The 19,750-nt window shown below is 47.3% G+C and overlaps 2 protein-coding genes across 3 annotated transcripts in view; one reads left to right on the top strand and one right to left on the bottom strand.

Moving 5' to 3' along the window:
- sea (mitochondrial citrate transporter scheggia) overlaps positions 1–8,708 on the bottom strand; it is a 67,266-nt gene extending 58,558 nt beyond the window's left edge. The window contains exons 1-3 of the mRNA XM_050172641.3: positions 8,515–8,708; positions 8,238–8,395; positions 2,666–2,873 (exon numbers count right to left, since the gene is read on the bottom strand). Coding sequence (XP_050028598.1) covers positions 2,666–2,873; positions 8,238–8,361 — 332 coding nt within the window. The 5' untranslated portion in view covers positions 8,362–8,395; positions 8,515–8,708. The remainder of the gene's footprint in view (positions 1–2,665; positions 2,874–8,237; positions 8,396–8,514) is intronic.
- A 317-nt stretch (positions 8,709–9,025) lies between these two features.
- Positions 9,026–19,750, top strand: part of LOC126524289 (sedoheptulokinase-like) — a 265,319-nt gene continuing 254,594 nt past the window's right edge. For both annotated transcript variants that reach the window (XM_072287417.1, XM_050172622.3), the window contains exon 1: positions 9,026–10,069. In XM_072287417.1, coding sequence (XP_072143518.1) covers positions 9,423–10,069 — 647 coding nt within the window. In that variant the 5' untranslated portion in view covers positions 9,026–9,422. The remainder of the gene's footprint in view (positions 10,070–19,750) is intronic.

The following is a 19,750-nucleotide window of genomic DNA, read 5'->3' as shown; positions in this document are numbered from 1 at the left end:
GGCGTACGGAAACATCGTGTCAAGTGTCTAATGGTGCCAACAGTGCCTGTGCAGGCTGCGCCGGGGAATGCCGGCAAGCGGGTGCCAGGAGGCCTAGGATTTGTCGCCTTCGGATGTGCTCCCTACTGACGTGGGAAATGTTCTGCCGAGACCTGCGCAGTGGTTGCATTGCAATTCCGGACACTGTCTCATTTGAGTTTCACAGATGCTGACACTGCTGTACTGACATGCGCAGAACTCGACGACGGCGAGATCATTCGTCAGATTTCTGCTGCACCGCCGGACGATGACCGAGTCGCAAGATGACGCACCGTGTGCTACACTGCCGTCGCATGCGGAGCGTGTACCAGCAGTGACTGTGCTTTCAGCCGCCTATAGTGGCCGTACGACCCTCTCAGAGATTCAGGCTTATCTGAGTGTGCGTAAACGGAACAGCGTGAAATGGCGCGTTCACGATTTCTTCGAGCCTACTGCCGAGCCCGAATAAGTGCGTGAAAGTAAAGGATTTAATTTTTTTCTCTTATTCTGCTTTTTTGGACACCTGTGTATTTGGACATTTTCGCAGTCCCCGTGAGGTCCAAATAAACGGTCGGCGACTGTAGCTTCTTCCTGTTTGACTTGGGGTCAGCAGAATGCGTGCTCACCAGCACGCTTCGTGGGACCGTCCTGCTGAAGGCTTCAGAGTGGGACACCGGGATGGATGAACATGAGCGTTTGAAGGCGCCACCATTCGTGTAGCTGTGCACGCAAACAATTAGGCGTTGGTGTCCAACATGGGGGTGAACATATTCGCTCAATATCCTGTCACGGCGAGTCTGACTTCCTCGATTCGTCAGCACCCATTGGCATGTTCTATTAATAGTAATTCAGCTGGCTAGACTGGAGTATAAAGGACATAACAAATGCCCCTTTGATTGTTTGCACTACTGTGCTGTTGTTCCTTTGTCTCAAAAGCATGTTAGAGACCCCACAACCATTTTAGATGTTGCCACAATTACGATTACCCTCGCCACATCACATTGGCCTTTGGTACCTTCAACACTGTCTTCTTTCACATCTGACTTGCATGATTCATATGGTTCGTAGTTTTGTCCAATTTGCAAGAACAGTGCACCTTCTTAGCTTACCATTTATTGTCCAACCAAACCAGCATATCCTCACAACTTGCACACAGTTGCACAGTAGGAACACTAGCGCACGTTTGCACACCATTCATTCCAGAAGGCAGAACCAGCTGTGCAAAACGCTGCCACCACTCCAAGCCAATTAAGCATTTACAGCCAAGCTGGTTTTTGGTGTCTGAGAGATGCACTTTTAGAAATGCAAAACTAATGGCAGTTGCCAATTTATGCAATGCTTGAACATTGAAAACGACAATGCGACAATTTGACCACAGCAGTCTGTAAGTGACACACACCTTAGAGCTGTCGAATCTTGCAACGGGACTAAGACCAGTGCACCCTTCTTTTACTTTTACTCTGCATTGACCAGATCAATTTTCTAAACGTTCAGTCAGTTTCAGTTTAAAGAAGCAGCACCATGTGTTCCACTGCGTGTCGCTTTACAGTAAACATTCAAGGAGACCGCATGTTACCGCAAGTTAGCAGTGAAACTCCTTTTAATAACAGGTCCTTAAGTGTAATAATAATAATAATAATAATAATAATATAACAGGCTTACTTCAGAACACTTTAGTTCGTCCATCTGTCAGGAGTATAAGCTACTTTGAGAGCTGATGCGACCTTGGTGGCATGGTTGTGTGGTTCAGTGAACAATGGATTAAAAAAATCTCTGCTTGAGGCATGGAGTTTGAGCTGCTTTTGCATGGAGGAATTCGTGCCATTTGTGTCATATCACAGCATCAAGTACCAATGCAAAAGGCATGGAAGCAATTTCAGAGACATATGGCACTTGTACTGTAGTAGGGCCATTGCTGTACTTGCTCAACAACACATACGAGACTTGACTGTTCATGGCTAATCCCTAGCCAATGTTCAAAGCTATGCAATGACTTAAGGTCAGTTCACTAACATGTTCAGGTAAATGCTACAATGGTACTTGCATGGCTCTATTTAACTGACTTAATTTTCTAGAACCTTCCATAACATGAACAGGTTGTGGATTTCGAGAATTTTGTCACTCCCATTGCACACAACCTTAGGCACACAATTAGTAAACATTTCAAAATAAGCATTCACAATTCAGCATTTTTCTGCCTTTTCTTTCCTTTCTTTTTGAATCGTGGGGTTTTACGGGGATTAATATTGACCACATGGGGTTATTTAACGTGCGCTTAAATCTAAGTACACAGGTGCTTTTACACTTCGCCTCCCACGAAATGTGGCCATTGTGGCCGATCACACGACCTCATGCTTAGCACCACAACACCACAGCCACTAGGCAACCATGGCAGGCAAGTGTTTTTCTTGCATGTGCTTCCTTCAATGCAGTCCCATCCTAAGCACACCCTTCCAAGCTTAAATTTCTGCAGCCTTTTCAAGAACAGAGACCAAATTCTCAGGTGGCCATAAAGGTCAACTTCTAAGCTACAGGCCATTCAACACAACCGTGCCACACAAGCCCAACTGAGGTCCGGGTCTGTACAAGGGCACAAGTCGTCAGCTCGGCCGAGTTACTGAACTGCTAGCACAAGCGCTATACTTGCCTGACAGCTGACTTTGGCACGGATCCGTAGACAAGCACACTAAGCCCCCGGTAGAGTCCCGATACGCCGTGTGAGCGCACCGTCTGGCGCACTACGTCCGCGATGCCGTTGTACCGAGGCTTTGCTGACCGCTCGTCCAGTTGCAGCTGCGTCTTCACATACTCAGTGGGAAAAGTGATGCAGATCTCAATGCCACCTGTGATGCCACCTGCAGCCACAAAAGGGTGCACATTAAATACTTATTTAAAATTTTATTCTAATTATTAGGTTTCAATAATTATGAACATCCATAGCCTTACTGCAAATGTTGAAACATCCTCATTTAACATACTCAATCCTGAAATTTTTACATGGTGTTAGAATTGCTCGGGGCCTCTTAGCCTTTTTTTGAATCCCAGAAAGTGTCCACATGTATACATACTGTTTAAGCACATCTGCAACAAACCACGAACGTGCCATCGAATTTTTTGCTGTCGGCAGTCTAATCTTCAGGGTTTTCCTGGTAACTTTCACAAGCAATTAACAAGGGCAATGAACTCCTTTTTGACACGAACATACTATTTAGATAAGTGAAATCATTCACAGGAACATGAAAAGGACAGCTGCCTGCCAGTCATGTGACGAACATATCTATACAAATTCTCATTGGTAGGCATCATTTGCACTCTTTAAAGGAACCGCATGCAATGACAACAAACCGATGTTCTAGGTGATCCCTTGTTTACTTGGTTCTCTGCATTTTGTTTTTTTTTACCAACGAAAAAAAGGAAATCCAAAATAGCAACGCACATGGGCATGCTTGCCGCAAGGTGTGATGCTTTGCCCCATCTTACAAGCCCTAATTAATGTAAATTATTTGTATTTTGAACATTTTGGTGCCCCTCCTAGACCTTTTGGACCTCTGAACGCACCGTAGTTGGGGAAATGTCCTTTCACAGTGAATGCTGCGATGCACAGCAACATCAGCACTGCGTTCACGAGGTTTCAATAGTGGGCTCAGGTGTCCTGCCAGTAAAAGAGTTCGTGAAATGTTGCTCTCAGGGCTTAGTTCTGGGAGATAGTTAAAAGTCCTTCTTCAAAAAATGCCCATCAGTACTGAAGTAATTCAGCAGAGGGATGCAGTCAGTGAATGACTGACTTTTCCAACCAGGAAGGAAAACAGTACCGAGTCTCAATACATTAAGCTGATTGTTGTCCTTATATCACTTGAATTTTGCTCCAATGCCCTAGCCCACTGAAACCTCCTGTTGATGGTCTGGTGAAAGCAACCAGCATGGGACGAAAAGCAGCGGCAGGTCCGAAGGTACGGAAACCTACCACAAGGCAAACAATGTTGTAGCTTCTTATTTTTTTTCCCCGCCCGAGTTGCCATGTGGCGTAACTTCTGTATGAAATAGATATAAGCAAGCAGGCCCGTTTCATGCAGGTACTGCAACTGCGACTAATAGGATATGTTGTCCATAATCCATTGTTCATAGCCTTCAGGTTGGTGCCTATTCGATTTCCCGGCTGTCATGACTTGGTTGGAAACAATGTGTGGAGTGCTGTTCCCAGGATTCGGCATTCAGTGTGCACAGTGAGCGACTGAAAATGGGCAAAGACTGGCACCAGAGGAGGTCATCTTGCTGGCACTCCCTCCTGACTGGAGATGTGGCATTTGGGCACATGCTTTTTTTCCTGCACGTTACGAAAGGATGCAACGTTGGAGAGAAGTCCGGTTTAAGCCGAATTTCATACTTGTTTGGGATGAAAAATTTAGAATCATCACGCTTTACAGAAAAGGAAGGATCCTACTATTGAGCTAAAATATATGATGTAATGGGGGCTCCCAACTAATTTTGATTACCTGTGGCTCTCTAATGTGCACCCTAGCACAGTACATGAGCATTTTTTGCATTCTGCCTCCATCAAAATGGAATACAGCCATGGTTTTAAAATTTGATCAATAGTTTGCAAAAAAAGGGAAGCCACATGCTGAAGCCACTGTTTTGAGAACTTGTTTTTGCCAGGACAACAGTAAAGTCTGTCTGTTGGAATGTTGGCTCCAGCGGCAGGCTTCCCTCATTCGCCAGCTACTGATCACTTTTTGAGTGTCTCGCTTCTCAAGATCTTTCTAAGCCTTAAAATGTGGCACTTATGTTGCAATGTCCCATTAATAAAAAATGTTACCTTTCCCAACATATGCATTTGGATATATACATGTTTATTAAAATTTACATTTTGCAAAGGAAATCTCTTGCAATGTGCATTGTATTGGTGGTCGTCACATTTCCTACTTGGGCAACATTGTTTTGTTTGCACAGTATTGCAGAGGTTACGACAAATAGCTGGGTCAGCTATAACTCTCGAATTCTGATAGTCAGGCAAGACCAATAACGAGCATCATTATATGCTAAAAATCAAAGCATTTCAGAGAGCTGTGCTTGTGCTTCTCTGTTCACCAACATCACCACACAACACTTCACTCTTACACCTCATGAATACCGACAATTACATATATACGTGCAACTTCAAGCTCTTGCTCACATATCCATTAAAATTTGCGATCTTCTGCCAGGACAGATGGATGCAGCAGCTATATTGCATGTGGTTTGTACAACCGAAATTCAGAGCCCCACAGTTGCATAAAATTTATGTGTGCATTCAGTAATAATCAACATTGGTCATACAAGGAAATACTGCTGCAGTCAATGCTATGAGGCACGAAAACAGCCCACTTGTCAAAATGCTGGCTCCAGGGACATCCCTTACTTGACCACCATTTATCACTTCGTCTCTGCATTCTTATGAACTGCTGCTTTGTGTGCAGTATTTAAGGCAACTTGCACTATAACTTGAATAGGCCTGAAGCCCTTTGTAAGGGGAATATAATTCACAGTATCATAAATATTGGTGGTCCCATCCTTTCAAGATGACTGGTGACTTTAATGCGATTAGTAATCTATCTTATAATGGATGCATAATTGATTATGTCTAATACTACGATTATGAAAAGTGGCCCCTACCCAGTGCCACATTCATACCCAAGTTGGCATCAAGGCGGTTTATTAGAGTTGCACACACCCAGTGTTACATACCCAGTGACCCAAGTTGGTGCAATGGCTGGTTGTGAACCTGGTTCCTTCGGCACATCAGCCTGATGTGCTACCCTTTTAACCATGAAGTACGCAGTGACCCAAGTTGGTGGGAAAGAGGTTAGGCACAGACATACATACCTACACACATCATCAGCCTGGTTACGCCCACTGCAGGGCAAAGGCCTCTCCCATACTTCAACAACCCCAGTCATGTACTAATTGTGGCCATGTCGTCCCTGCAAACTTCTTAATCTCATCCGCCCACCTAACTTTCTGCCGCCCCCTGCTACGATTCCCTTCCCTTGGAATCCAGTCCGTAACCCTTAATGACCATCGGTTATCTTCTCTCCTCATTACATGTCCTGTCCATGCCCATTTCTTTTTCTTGATTTCAACTAAGATGTCATTAACTCGCGTTTGTTCTCTCACCCAAACTGCTCTTTTTTTATCCCTTAACGTTACACCAATCATTCTTCTTTCCATAGCTCGTTGCGTCATCCTCTATTTAAGTAGAACCCTTTTCGTAAGCCTCCAGGTTTCTGCCCCATAGGTGAGTACTGGTAAGACACAGCTATTATACACTTTTCTCTTGAGGGATAATGGCAACCTGCTGTTCATGATCTGAGAATGCCTGCCAAACGCACCCCAGCCCATTCTTATTCTTCTGATTATTTCCGTCTCATGATCCAGATTTGCCACCACTACCTGCCCTAAGTAGATGTATTCCCTTACCACTTCCAGTGCCTCACTACCTACTGTAAATTGCTGTTCTCTTCCGAGACTGTTAAACATTACTTTAGTTTTCTGCAGATTAATTTTTAGACCCACTCTTCTGCTTTGCCTCTCCAGGTCAGTGAGCATGGTCAGTGAGTGGCACGTACACACAGACGTACCGCAAATGGTGTGAACCTCCCTAAAGAATGCTAATCGCATTAACAGTGGTCGACCACACAAGTGACATTCCTTGTTCGACCACTGTTGATCACTCTAGGGAACACAAGCCCTTCCCTAGGTGTTGTCTTTCTATACATCAAACTTTCTTTCACTGAAAATGGACAGCTGTAATTAAGCCCTAGCAAGGAATTTGAAAATTCTCATCCTGCCTTGTCTCACTTAATTTTTTTCCCTATCCCACAGCAGCATGCATTTCAAGAGATCAGGTATGTTGTTAGAGCTCTGAAATTTCTGGGAGAGCAATTATATTTTGATGGCACTGCCTGAAAGGAAATGAAAAATAAATACACAGCTGCAGTACATAGGCGCAGGTCAGGTTTCCCGTTCGAACGAGCATTTTTTTTTTCTTTTTTCGGTCATCACAAAGTTATGATGCGAGCTTCCTGGAGGCCATCTGCCTGCCAGACAGCCAGCCAGCCCACGAGCGTCCTCGGCGAGGGCCGAGTTTCGCTATGTGCTGACGCGCGTAGGCGAAGGTGTCGCGAGATACCTTTCACCCTTTCGTCAGAGAGTGTGACGTCACGAGAAGCACAACAAGGCGCCGTGACGCCTGGCACAGGCGGAAACCCGGGATCTTGTTATAGTCGCCATCGAGAAAGCAAGGCACGCGCGGTGTCAGTGTATCGCGATACGGCTGCACAAAACAAGCCCCTGTGGGAATAAGAGTGCGGGAGACGACATAACGGCAAAGAAAATAACAAAATGAAAAGCAGGCGGAGTGACGCGAAACTAGCTTGCAAGGAAATCAAGTCCGAGAAGTGCGACTTTCAAGGAGCTAGGTACAGAGATATTTCGTCGAAGGTCGGAATACTGCCCGAAGGTCGCTCAGCCGAATGACGGTTCTTGTTACGAAACGGCCGGGCAACCTAAAGATCCAGCATAACGGGCACAACCTTCGGCCGATATGAAGAAAATGAGTAGCGCTACAGCGCGCGCGCGCACGAGCTCGGCAACTGCCGGCGTTTACGCGAGAATTTTCTGCGAGGCCGCACTTTTGACAATTAAAACTGAGCGTCCGCTCTCGACGTTCGAACGACGGTCTCCACACTGGAAAGTCCGGGTCCTTGGAAATTTACGTGAAGCGATCGAGGGGCCAATCAGGGGACTGGAAAGTAAACGCGCGCTCAACACATCGCGCGACCGGACTGGTGCTGATTACGCACACGGACAAGCGGTGCGAATAGACGGTCTGGAGATAAAAACCGAGAATGACTTGCGATAGACATGGCGTGAAAACAAGTAGGCTCCTAGACGGCGGGACGCGATAAAAAGCATCTGAATTTCGCTGTTCTTAAACCGGCCACCCAATGGGCCACCCAATGGTTTCGCCGTCCGATGTCAACTGCCTCTCGAATTGTCATCCCATTCTGCCAAGAATTCTTGGGAATGCAAACCTCATTCAAGCCTGTGCGGTGGGCAATGCAAAACACCCGAGCTAGACGTTACCGCGGCCAAAGCGGAAAACAATTGGAATACCGCAACTGTGTTCGCGGCGGTGTGGGAGCCAAAACGAATTAGTTTTTCGTTTTCTGCATCCTTACCTGCGACAATTCCTTTCGTAGTCTTCTGCGACGGCAGAAACGAGGATGCTGCCAAAGCGGCGCCGCTGGTGGCCATGTGCGGCCTTCCGAACGGACTGCGAAACTTGGCTCTGTCCTTGTCCATGCTTCGCCTTTCGAGTCGGCGCCTCGCCAACCACCTGCAAAGAAACGACGAGGCCTTCCCCTCAACGCGCAGAAAAGATAGAGCATAGAACTTTGCTGACGTTATTTGTACGCGAGTTAGCAGTGACGTAACCTCTCAGCATAACAGACGTACCGTTTAGGGACTCTCCGACCGGCGACCCTGCACCACACGTACAGCTGCTGTACTCACGCGAGCCTCACGCCGGATGACCGCCGTTGCGGGCCACTCACTACAGGATCATTTGACGATCGCTCTAAGGACGAGCCCCCGGAACGAACCAATCGCGCGGCAGAGACGGACCGGCTGTTTTCTGAAACAACTAGTGAGGTGTCCCTACGTTTGCCAGAAATAACACCAATATTTTCATCACTGCCGAAGTTGTGGCGCTAAATTCAATAACATCACAAATGTTACATTTGTGTTGTGTTAAACACAATATCACGTTAATATATATATCAATATATATACATATATATATATATATATATATATATATATATATATATATATTAACGTGCTGTTTTATATTTACGGTTTAAACAACTTAGGTGTCAAAATTTTTATAAATAACGTTTACGAACAAAGCGCTGCATTATCCCTGGCGGCAAGATTTGAAGAACGTTGCTACAAAAGCAAGTAGCTATACTCTATTTTATTTAACAACTTTCACCCGTACGCGAGAGTCCGTCTGGTGGCCACTGTGCGCGTGTTACTGCGTGAACGGTGGTTTCGCTTCACTTTTCCTTCGTCGGACACGCCCTCTCGCCCACCGAGACAAGGGAAAAGAGAGAGCATGAAACCGAAAGCGGAGGGGCGGCGGCGATAACGAGGCAAACTGTCTTCGGCCGGCCGCTCGCTGCGGCAGACGCCAGCGGCGTGCTCAGCGTCGCTACGTGGGTGCCCTGCGATCGAGGAGTGTGCTTCGCGTACCGTGTTCGGCGCTTGTTTCGGCGTCTTGGTGTTTTTGGAGCCGCGAAGCCATCGGCGAGCCCGTCAATACAGCATCGAGAAGACGCGATCGTCGTAGCGAGGATACGACCATGGCTTCGGCGTCGCCGGATCGCGTGGTCTCTTCGAAGGGCCTGGTCCTGGGAGTGGACCTGGGCACGACCACGGTCAAGGCGTGCCTTGTATCGTCCGAAGGCGGCTCCGCGGTCTCATCGCTGTCGCGCGAGACGAAGGCAACCATCGCCAGCGACCTGGGTTCTCTGGGCAGCGAGCAGGACGCGCACAAGATCTGCACCGCGTTGCAGTTCTGCCTGTCGCAGCTGCCCAAGGAACAGCTGGCTCGCGTGACGCGCGTCGCGGTCTCGGGACAGATGCACGGCGTGGTCCTCTGGAGACGCGAAAGCGGCTGGAAGCGCAACGCGTTCGGACGCTTCGACGTGGACGTGGTGAGCGCGCTGTACACTTGGCAGGACGGGCGCTGCTCGGCGAGCTTCCTCGAGTCCCTGCCCAGGCCCCGCTCGCACTTGCGGCTCAGCTCGGGCCACGGCTGCGCGACGCTCTTCTGGCTGCTCAGGCACCGGTCGCGCGAGCTGCTGCTGGAGCGGTTCGACCGCGCGGGCGCCGTGCAAGACTTGGTGGTGGCCATGCTGTGCGGCCTCGACCGGCCGGTCATGTCCACGCAGACTGCTGCGTCGTGGGGCTACTTCGACACCGTCGACGGACAGTGGAACACCGACCTGTGAGTCTGCATTCTTTCGCGCGCTGGTCATCTGCGCTATGCGGTGACGCGCAGCAGTCTGCCGCCTTATCGAATCTCGCTCTTGCCGCTGTTCAGTTTAGCGCAGACGATGAAGCGGAAGGGCCTTTCGCGTAAACCACTGTCACTCGCTGTACATTTTTTTGTTCAGTACGTTATTTTTCAATTTTACTGTCACGAACAGCTACACCGCGCGTTATATTGAGACAGTTAGATTATTACGAATGCGCAATAATTCCTCGTCAAATGCGGCCGTGCACTACTGTCACGCTCACTGGCGACTCGCGCGTGGTTTGATCGAGGTGCTTTTAACGTTTCAGCTGTAACACGCTCGAACACGTTCGTCGAACAAATATCGACGTCACTTTGTTGCATTGCGGCTGGATGTGGGCACTGTGTCGTGCGCGTTTAGCGTGATGACGCCGAACTTCTCGCGCTTTGGCATCCGGCCGTTTGGAGCTTCTGTTCTAACGCTTTGCACCGTTGTACGAGAGCTTTATGCGTTTGGCGAAAGGGAGCGGACGCTTTTTAATTGGTGCCGCGCGCGTTCCGTGCCGAAGACGTCGATGTGGGACACAAGTTCCCGTCATACACGTGCCCAGGCTTAACGTGTGCATAGGGTGGCCGATGGCGAAGAAGTACTGGAATCTGCACGGAAAGCCGTCTCGTTGCAAAGTGCGACGCCATGTTTATCTAGAACCGAGGCAAAACGTTACCTTGCGCTGACACAAATTTGCGAGCGCGAATAGGAAAACTGCGCGTTAAACGTTCTCGAACTTTGAAGGGGGATTTACGCTTTCCATAGCTTTGTTACCGCAGAATTATTTTGCAGGGTGATTTTCTTCTTACTTTTTTTTGGGGGGGGGGGGGGGGTAGTGTGCATTGTTCACCTAAATAGAAAATGCGTTATTTGCGGACTCTGACAGAGGAGAATGAAGCTGCGACACGTACCTGCAGTGGTTCCTCCTAGTCGACCATAAAATTAGGTGAAGGCAAACGACAATACCAAGTCTATTATTGAAAGACATGTTGTACAAAAAGAACCGCGTTTACTGCGAAGCGTGAGTGAATCGAGTGGCTGCAAGTGCGAGATCTTTAATGTTAGAATAAGAGCGCGGATATCAAAGCAGAGCACTAGTAATAAAACGACCTTTTACGTTATGTTTGGTAGAAAGCTTCGTGCGATGTGTAGAGGCAGCGGGTATACATTTCGGCGTTCATAAAAAAAAAAGGAAAGCACTGGAATAACGTTTGTTGTAGTACGTAGATCCTACACAAAAGTTGGTAAATCAAATAGTGCTCGAACTATAAACGCAGATAAACGGACAATACAGAACGGCGAACATGTGCATGCAGAATCTCTCTGCACGTGGTAATACTGTATGTGGTAATTACAATAGCCGGTATGACGTGTGGGTCTGCATGGAGGGCAAGAACAGTCGTTAATTACTAACACCGACGCAACGGTCTCTGCGTCTTGCTGTATGTGCCGCATTTGCCATCCTTGTAAGTAGTCGCCATCGCTGCTGACCGCCGAGCTGGCGCACGTCCGCAAGCTGCATCGTGTGCTGCATAAACGCAGAGCTTGTGGGACCGAGGGCGGGACCTCGCAATTGGCGGAGCCATTCATCTCGCTCTGGCCGCGGCTCTTCTTGGCAGCGATCGTGTTGACAAGCTCGCAGATTGACGGATGGCGCCAAACGGGCAGAATAAGACGCGAAGCTGCAGCACGCCAGTCCCGCGGAGCAAAGACACGTCTGTACACGCTGCGCTGTGTTCTCAAAGTGTACTTTGTCAACGCTTAGAAGCGTGATTTGCTGGGCCAGCTAGTTGGTTCGTGTCAGCCAAAAAAAGAACCGGCGAAAACCAAGACGCAGGACCAGAAGGACGTGCGCTGTAAATCACTTGCAAGTCCGGCGACTGTGTGTGCCTCCTTCTAGTCCTGCGTCTTGGTTTTCGCTGGTTTTTTTTTTCGCTTTGTCAACGCTATGCAGAACGGCCGAGGCGGACCATCTTGTAACAAACGTAGGTGGTCTCACATAGGTCTCAGGGAATTTATTAAAAGAACAACGAGATATGGATTATGAACAAAAAGGCATGATGCTGTGATTTTGTGTGAAAAATTCATTGCCTACGTTTTCGAGTTCTGAGTTGCTGATTTTCGTCAGTATTGTCAAGCACGGTGCATGGTTAATTACTGCTGCTCCCGGGGATCAGAACTTAGGAAGAGGATATTAGCTTTATTCCTAGAAAAAACAACTCATTTTTCACGTCCAGTCCGTATAAGCTTGTGCGGATTGTGTGCGTTACTGTGTTGTCTGCATGTAGGCGAAGAACCGCTTTGCTCAAGCTTCTTCAAACTGCTTACGAGATGTATTTCTCATAACACACACATACACACACACACACACACACACATGATAGCCCGCATGAATATATGAATAGGCAAGTAGTCTTTCCTATTTTACTCCCGATACCAAGTATTCGAAAACCCCTCGAAGTCGTAACCGCTTACGATAATGAGGTGAAGCCCGTGAGATCGTGATAGAGGAGGTATGGACCAATTTGTGCATACTGTTAGGAATGGCCGGCCGGGGTTGCAACGTGCCAGCTATTTCAGCCCGCTGCACGTGCTTCGACCGACCCGCGGTGGCGGCGCCTTTCAGAAAACGAGCGAGGACAACAACGCTAACCGACCATGCGCCGCGTTTGGAGCATCGGTGACGACAGCGAGGCTGGCCACGTTAGGCGCCCCGTGCATTGTTGGTTAATTTGCCGGGTCGTCATGGTCTCTCTGCAGCAGGGGGAGCCTCCTGCCAAAAGGGGCCTTGCGGTACGGGGGCCCCAGGATTCGTCACTGTCTGCCGACACACATGGTGACTAGAGGAAAAAGGCAGCTCTGGAATTTAGAGGCGCCGGCTGGGGTCGGGCGTGACAATCTGACTACGGGGACGCCAGACAATGGATACCATGACGACTGCGCTGCAAAGGTCGTCGGCCCTCGGAGAGAGCACCGAAACCTGTGCGGCATGTGTGTGTGTGTGTGTAAAAACCCTACCCCCTTCTCACAAAGGCGACCACGAGGACTTTCTACGATGACGTCGAACGGAGTGGTTATAAGCAGCGGTTGTCGGCTGCTGTGCTCGTCGTCGTGCTCTGTGCTCGAAATGTACTCGTGTGCTGTGTGCTCGTTTGCTGTATGCTTCGTCTTGCGGGCTCCATTTGGGAGTCACGCTAGACTGTGTAAATGTATCCCATGTTCAACTGTAAATAACATGTAAATAAACCCTGCTCGCCTAGTCCTGTCGCCCAAGTTCCTCCGATCGTCCCCGACTCCAAATCCTACAAATGGTGGCAGCGGCGAGATCGTCCGACAACTCCTACAACTGGTAACAGCGGTGGGAACGACCTCCAAATCCAATGATACTATCTATTGCTCGCTCGTTTTGCTTCATTCAACATTGTATTTTTTTATGCTAAATGAAAGTCATGGACTTTGAAACACTAGAAAAAGAGATACAGCCATGGCTCAGAGCGCCCCAAATATTAGCCCCGAGAACGAACTAGAGGGGCGCTGCGAGCGCCGCTCGCGTGACGTCAGGGCACGCACTCGTGCCTGTCATCTGCTACAGTTCGGTTCATAGAGTTACTATACTGACTCTAGAGGACAAGCTACCCATAGGGCCCATGCATTTAAATCGGGAACCGCAAGAGCGCCGCCATGTTGCTACGCGCCGAGGTTGCCAGCTCCTGAGACGCTTGCTAGACTTGGTGACAGTAGTCAGTTTTAATCCGGCAAGCGTAGCAGCATGGCGTCTCGCTTGTAGTGTCGTGATGTGTGTGTGCAGCCGCGTGTTTGGGCTTTATAAATTGGTTCTTTATTCTATGTTGCGGGGTGGTGTGGGTGTGGTCCATGTTGGCCGTACAGGTGGCAGTTATGCTACCGAGGGATGATCCTGTTGAAGTTTCCGGCGGTATGCGGTTTTCAGCGGTCACGCCTGTTGCAGGAGAGCCACTCGACAAGGTTACGAGCTCGAAGCTGTGGTCAGATTCCTCGTTGGCGTTCCGTAATTCTCTTCGCACGGGCGCGGTATGTTGCAAAAGCCGCTTTCGCGATCTATCGTCGTGACGATAGATCGGGTTTCTTTATTATTATAAGTACTGATCCAGCTGTAGGGCACATGTAACCGACAAACGGAAGTTTCAGGAGAGCACCTGAGATTATAATAAAGCAGGCGGCGCAGGAACTCCAGGGCACCCAAGGGACAGTGGGGGGATCAAAGCTCGAAGCAGAACGGTACGTAGGTTGGGGCCGCCGAGGCAGGTGTGCGCCAGGGAGTGTTCGCACGGACAGCTCCCCTGGCATGCGCAGCAGTGCCTCGCAAGGTCGAGATACTTTAAAGGCACCTGCGCCCATGATCTTTCTTTTGCTTCGGTGCAGTGAGCACGATTAACGAGAATCGTATGGTGGGCATCCGGTGCAGTCGCGAATGCGTCATGGCAAATGTAGCTCGCGTCGCCTGGCGTGTGTAGTAATATCAGAGTTGGTTGTATGAACTTTATGCATAATACGCTTTGTTACGGTACCTTAACGGAATGGGTCTAGAGGACGGTGTTGGTACATTTTTTCGCACCGCCCTAATCCTATTATACCCCCCACTACAAACACACACACGTACCCCCCCCCCCCCTTTTTTTTTGTATGCATACAATTCCTTGCCATGACGGATCATAGCCTCCTTCATTTTTGAAAAATAGAGGAGGCTATGGACGGATTGACCAGTTCAAGTTGTCAACTTATCAGTAACTGTCATAGGAATCACTGTAATAAACACAATTCCACGATCGGATTGTTTACTTTCATTTTTTGTTGTAACACTGAGGACTACATAGAACTTTATTTTGTATATGTGAGAGAAGTATGCGGATATCACGAGCTTAAGCCAATGTGCGATACACAGACAAAGCAGCTGCTAAAACATGAACTGCATTGAGGGCCACACAACACATACGTAATTAAAGGTGCAAACTATAGGGGGAAGCTTCAAAATACGCTCTGTAGCACTGCGAAGTATAACATATATTGTATGTGTACAACAAATGTTCAAAAAACAATGCATCAATGTCCCATTTGCCTTCAAGTTTATTATCAAGTTCAAGTGTACTGAAGTTTTATTATGAGCATATGTACAACAGGAATCTACTGACACACCCGCAGTCAAGGTGGCTGTTCGAGGTGTGCTGGCTGCCTCAGTGTAAGAAAAAGAAATTGGGTGAATGTCGACATCAGTGCCACTGCTTCTTGCCTCTGACCTGCACGTGCCTCCGCGGCATCTTTGTGCACAAGAGTGCTGGCGTGGCGTAGCGTAGGAGTCATCCGAGAGAAAGAATATCGTTTGCATGGAGAAGTGGCTGTTCACATTGCCTGTCGCTTTCCCTCAAATGTTTCCTTGGCGACTAGGGTCACACACCCGCAGTCAAGGTGGCTGTTAGGTGTGCTGGCTGCCTAAACGAAAGAAAAAGAAAGAAATGAGATGAATGTCGATACCAGTGCTATTGCTTCTTGCCTCTTACCTGCATTTGCCTCCACGGCCTCTTGGCTTGCGGAGTCTGTATGAGGGAGCTGCTGTGGCTAGGCGTAGGCATTGTCTAAGCAAAAAGAAAAGGCCATTAAAATGAGGAATTATGGAAATAAATGCAATTGTTATGTCTGCTTCTTGCACTCTTCTTGCCTAAAAGTTTTCAAACATAGTGTCCAGTACACACCAGCACTTTGACTGCTTCTGCTTTTTACCTGCAGGTGTTGCTGCGAGATCCTTAGTATGGCTGCGTGCAGCATTGTAACACTTGGTGGAGACATTTGAAGTGGTAGCCAAAAATATGAAGAATCATCCTTGTCTGCATGAATACTTTCAATTTCTAAATGCAGTGGTAACTATCACTATTAGTGCAAGGCCCCCCACATCTATGCGGCAAGTGCCATAGCTCGAAACTGAATTTTTCCTTTAGTGTTTCACAAGGCGTCTGATATGTCGACATTAGATGTGATGTGTTTGTTTTTATTTATCCCAGTGTGGAGAGAGCATCATTAAATTGTTTTTTTTTTTATTTTTGCGTGCCTTGTTTTTTGGTTTATTTCTGAATCTATCAAGCAGCAGTCTCATGATGCTAAAGTGACTTATGTAATGGCAATCAGCTTTTGTTTTGCAGAAAGACAACGCATTTCCTGACCCATTGTTTGACATCCCCTCACTCGCATAATTTTGCAGAGTATTCTACGTATATTGACTTGCTTGACCTCCACTAAAGAGTCTTGCATTTTCAAATACGACTCTTTCTTTAAAATCATTCGACACTTCTCATAATTTCTGTACCTTGGGCTTCTGATACTCTGCATTCACCATTTTTGCTTGTTGCTGACTAGAAATGTCTTCTTTAATTTAAAGCTTAAGTTTTACCTCTGGAACACACAGAAGGGCTTGCCATTGCATATCTGCATAAAAGGGAAACATATTTCATTAAACATTTGCAAAATCCAATTGAAGATTGATGAATGCAGCTTGCAGTGTGATATGACTGAATTAGCCATAAAAGTAACTCATCTTACTTGGTAAATTAAAGCACATATTAGTGTGATGTACAAGATACGTTACACTAACGTGGTGGGTTCTCTTGCTTATACAGCAAAATAATCGGTGCGCGAGAAAAATTTTTTTGCGTACCCCTTGTACACACTGATTTAAGGAAAATGAGCTGGAGCTGTCCACATGATCTACTTATTTTACCTGCGAGTATGGTCAACAAAAATGTGTCCCAGCTGCTTAGTGGTATTTGAGATTATGTCAGTATTACATATGTGCCTGTTGTCTAAAATAATTGAATTTTGAAAATGCTCGCAGGGATCTGATGTGCATATCTGCTGTTTATGGATACATGTAAAAGACTCAGCATCAAGTGCAAGTGAACGGTCCCACGGGCCCGGAGTCGATCATGCAAATAGATTCGCTGCACAAATTTCTGACCAGAAAAGATATTCCACATGAAATGGCATGCAAGGAAGTGTTGAAAATATCGCACAGTTAATAAAACGCCTACGCTATTAATATGTGGGTTGATGCACTCGTTCTGCAAAACGGAGGTGAGGCGTGCAGACAGGACACAAGAGTAGAGTATTTGCAAGCAAAAACACGAGCACCGCCCACTTCTCTACTCTTGTGTACTGTCTGCACGCCTCACCTCTGTTTTGCATAATGAATCCTTACCAACTAGCTCAGCTTTCTGTTGCTCTAAGTCTCGATGCACTCGATTTCGTCCGCATTAGGCACCCGCCTCTTGATTACTTCGTGGCACAGAAATACTCGGCATCAGGCTGTTTTTGTGCTGTGGCCTTTGTAGAAACATGATTGTTCAAAGTGCAACAATTAAACAGATTCTTTGGGTTGCTTGTGGCTTCGCCACTACAATTCCGGTGCGCTGGTCCGCCTGTCCAGCAATTTCCTACTGAAGGGAAACCTGCAAATAAAAACACCACTCCGCATGTAGAAAAATGCTCTACTGTGACGCTTCTCAAACGATTGTGATGTACCACAAGAGCTGCCTACTCGCGTGATATTCTCAACAAGGAGATACATTCGTTTACTTACATGTGAAGGTATATGCCAGAGCACTTCGGGGCTTCGGTGGCACATAAGGCACGAGTGTGCCATAGCGTCCGATGTCGACGCGCGATCGCATGTCAGACCTAAACTGTACGAAACTACTACGTATCCAAAAAACAGATTCGAAACCGAAATTCGCGTCATCCTTTATTGTATGAATGCGGACATCGTTATTTACATAAGTCACGGACTTAGCGATCGCTTTCTGTAAACTTAATATTAACGCACCATGCGCCTTCATAAAGCCATCAGGTATGCGTTTTTAGATGCCGAAGCATAAGGTGACCTGTACTTGTTTTCAGCTCTTTCAATAGTAATTGCGCTGGCCACATTGACCAGTAGCAACAGGGCGGCGCCCTAGAGGTTCCCACTTTTCCGGCCCAGCTTTTCCTCGAGAGCTGTTTTACTAACTCTATGGTTCGGTTGGTGTCCGGGCGCCTTCTTCAGTGTTTTCGTTTGTTCGCTCTCGTTCCCTCTGCTTGTATACTTATGGCGGGCGTCCCAAATATATTTTTAAGACGTCTTCGTTCGCGAAAATTTATACAAGGAGCTTATTAGGCGATAATACAGTTCTCAAAGCAACGCTGCAGCGCCAGCCGAAGGAGCGCAGACCAGCCCATTGCGTATTTTTCATGAGCGGATCGACAACCGCAAAAAGATAGCATATAAGAATCCAGTTATAATGCCATACTTGCGCGGTGTGATAAGTATGATAAGACTTCTACGACAGATACCTTGATTTTAACCCGCTAAAACAGGCTTGCTGACGACGAGTAGTTCATGATATAATAGAGAGCTTTAGAATAGGGGCCCCAAAGAAATAGCGCCGAAGCCACTGCGCATGCGCGAGACCCAAACTGCGTTTGGGTTTTGCGTTAGGAACGCTATTTCACCGATTTAGCGGGAGCCCAAATAGCGGCCCCAAAAGCTTTGCGTCAGCAAGCATGGCGGAGCACATCGAAGCGGCGGCTCTAGTCTAGCACCAAACTGGGTTCGATTCGTGGTAACGCGTGAAGTTCGAAGCTAGGAGAAGTGACTGCGGTTATCGATTTCTCTCAACTAGCGTGTGTTATGAAGATGATTCATTAGACGCCGCTGATTACGAATTTGATTGTGGATTTTATGGCTCGTAGGCCTAACACGTCTAAGCTTGGCTGGTGAAGGAACGTAAAGTTGGTTTGCTCAAAACTAAGCGCAACTAATTGTTTGCTGCTTACAGAATAACCTCTAAATTGTAATTAAACGCGAATGCACGCAAGTCAACATTACTATTCCTATCATAAAATGGTATATGTTATTTATTTCTGATAGCTTTTCTTTGACGCCGTAGTGGCGCTATCAGCGCAAGACGCTATCCGCAAACGCAAAGCCCTATTCCAAGTCTTCACTCCTGCATGCCCCAACGCTAACACCCCCAAAACTTTTCTGAAACTCCCTAATATCAAATTTTTGCATTTCTTCACAAAAACGCTCGGCAGTAAAACGAGCACTTAACACGGCAGTTGATATTCTACAAGCACCACTTGCTTTTTTAACTGCCTCTCAAAATTAGATGGTTCTTCACGTGTTTATGTGGCGGTAATTTGAAGTAAAGCTAATTGATGCTTACAGCTGTATGCAGAATAAGAAAAGGAATGTACCAATATATATTCCCTTTCCCGTGCTACACGTTCAACTCACACGAGCAATTTACTGGTGTTTGTTGCTTGAGGAGTATGAATTATGAATCTGGCGAACTGACAGAGGCTGCTTGGCCCAATTTCACTCAGGGTTCACTTGGCCCAATTTCACTCAACTCTCAGGGTTCTACAAGGAAACATAAATACCCAAGAAAGGGGACGGGGAAACGGCGCCGCGGTAGCTCAATTGGTTGAGCATCGCACGCGTAATGCGAAGGTTGTGCGATCGTTCCCCACCTTCGGCAAGTTGTTTTTTCATACACTGCCATTTCGATTAATTTATCGTTCGTTCATTTTATTTATTAAGCACAAGTAATTTTCCCTAT

Source organism: Dermacentor andersoni, chromosome 3 (assembly GCF_023375885.2).
Source record: "Dermacentor andersoni chromosome 3, qqDerAnde1_hic_scaffold, whole genome shotgun sequence".
NCBI classification, from domain to species: Eukaryota; Metazoa; Arthropoda; class Arachnida; order Ixodida; family Ixodidae; genus Dermacentor; species Dermacentor andersoni.
This window is presented reverse-complemented; position numbering and strand designations above follow the sequence as displayed.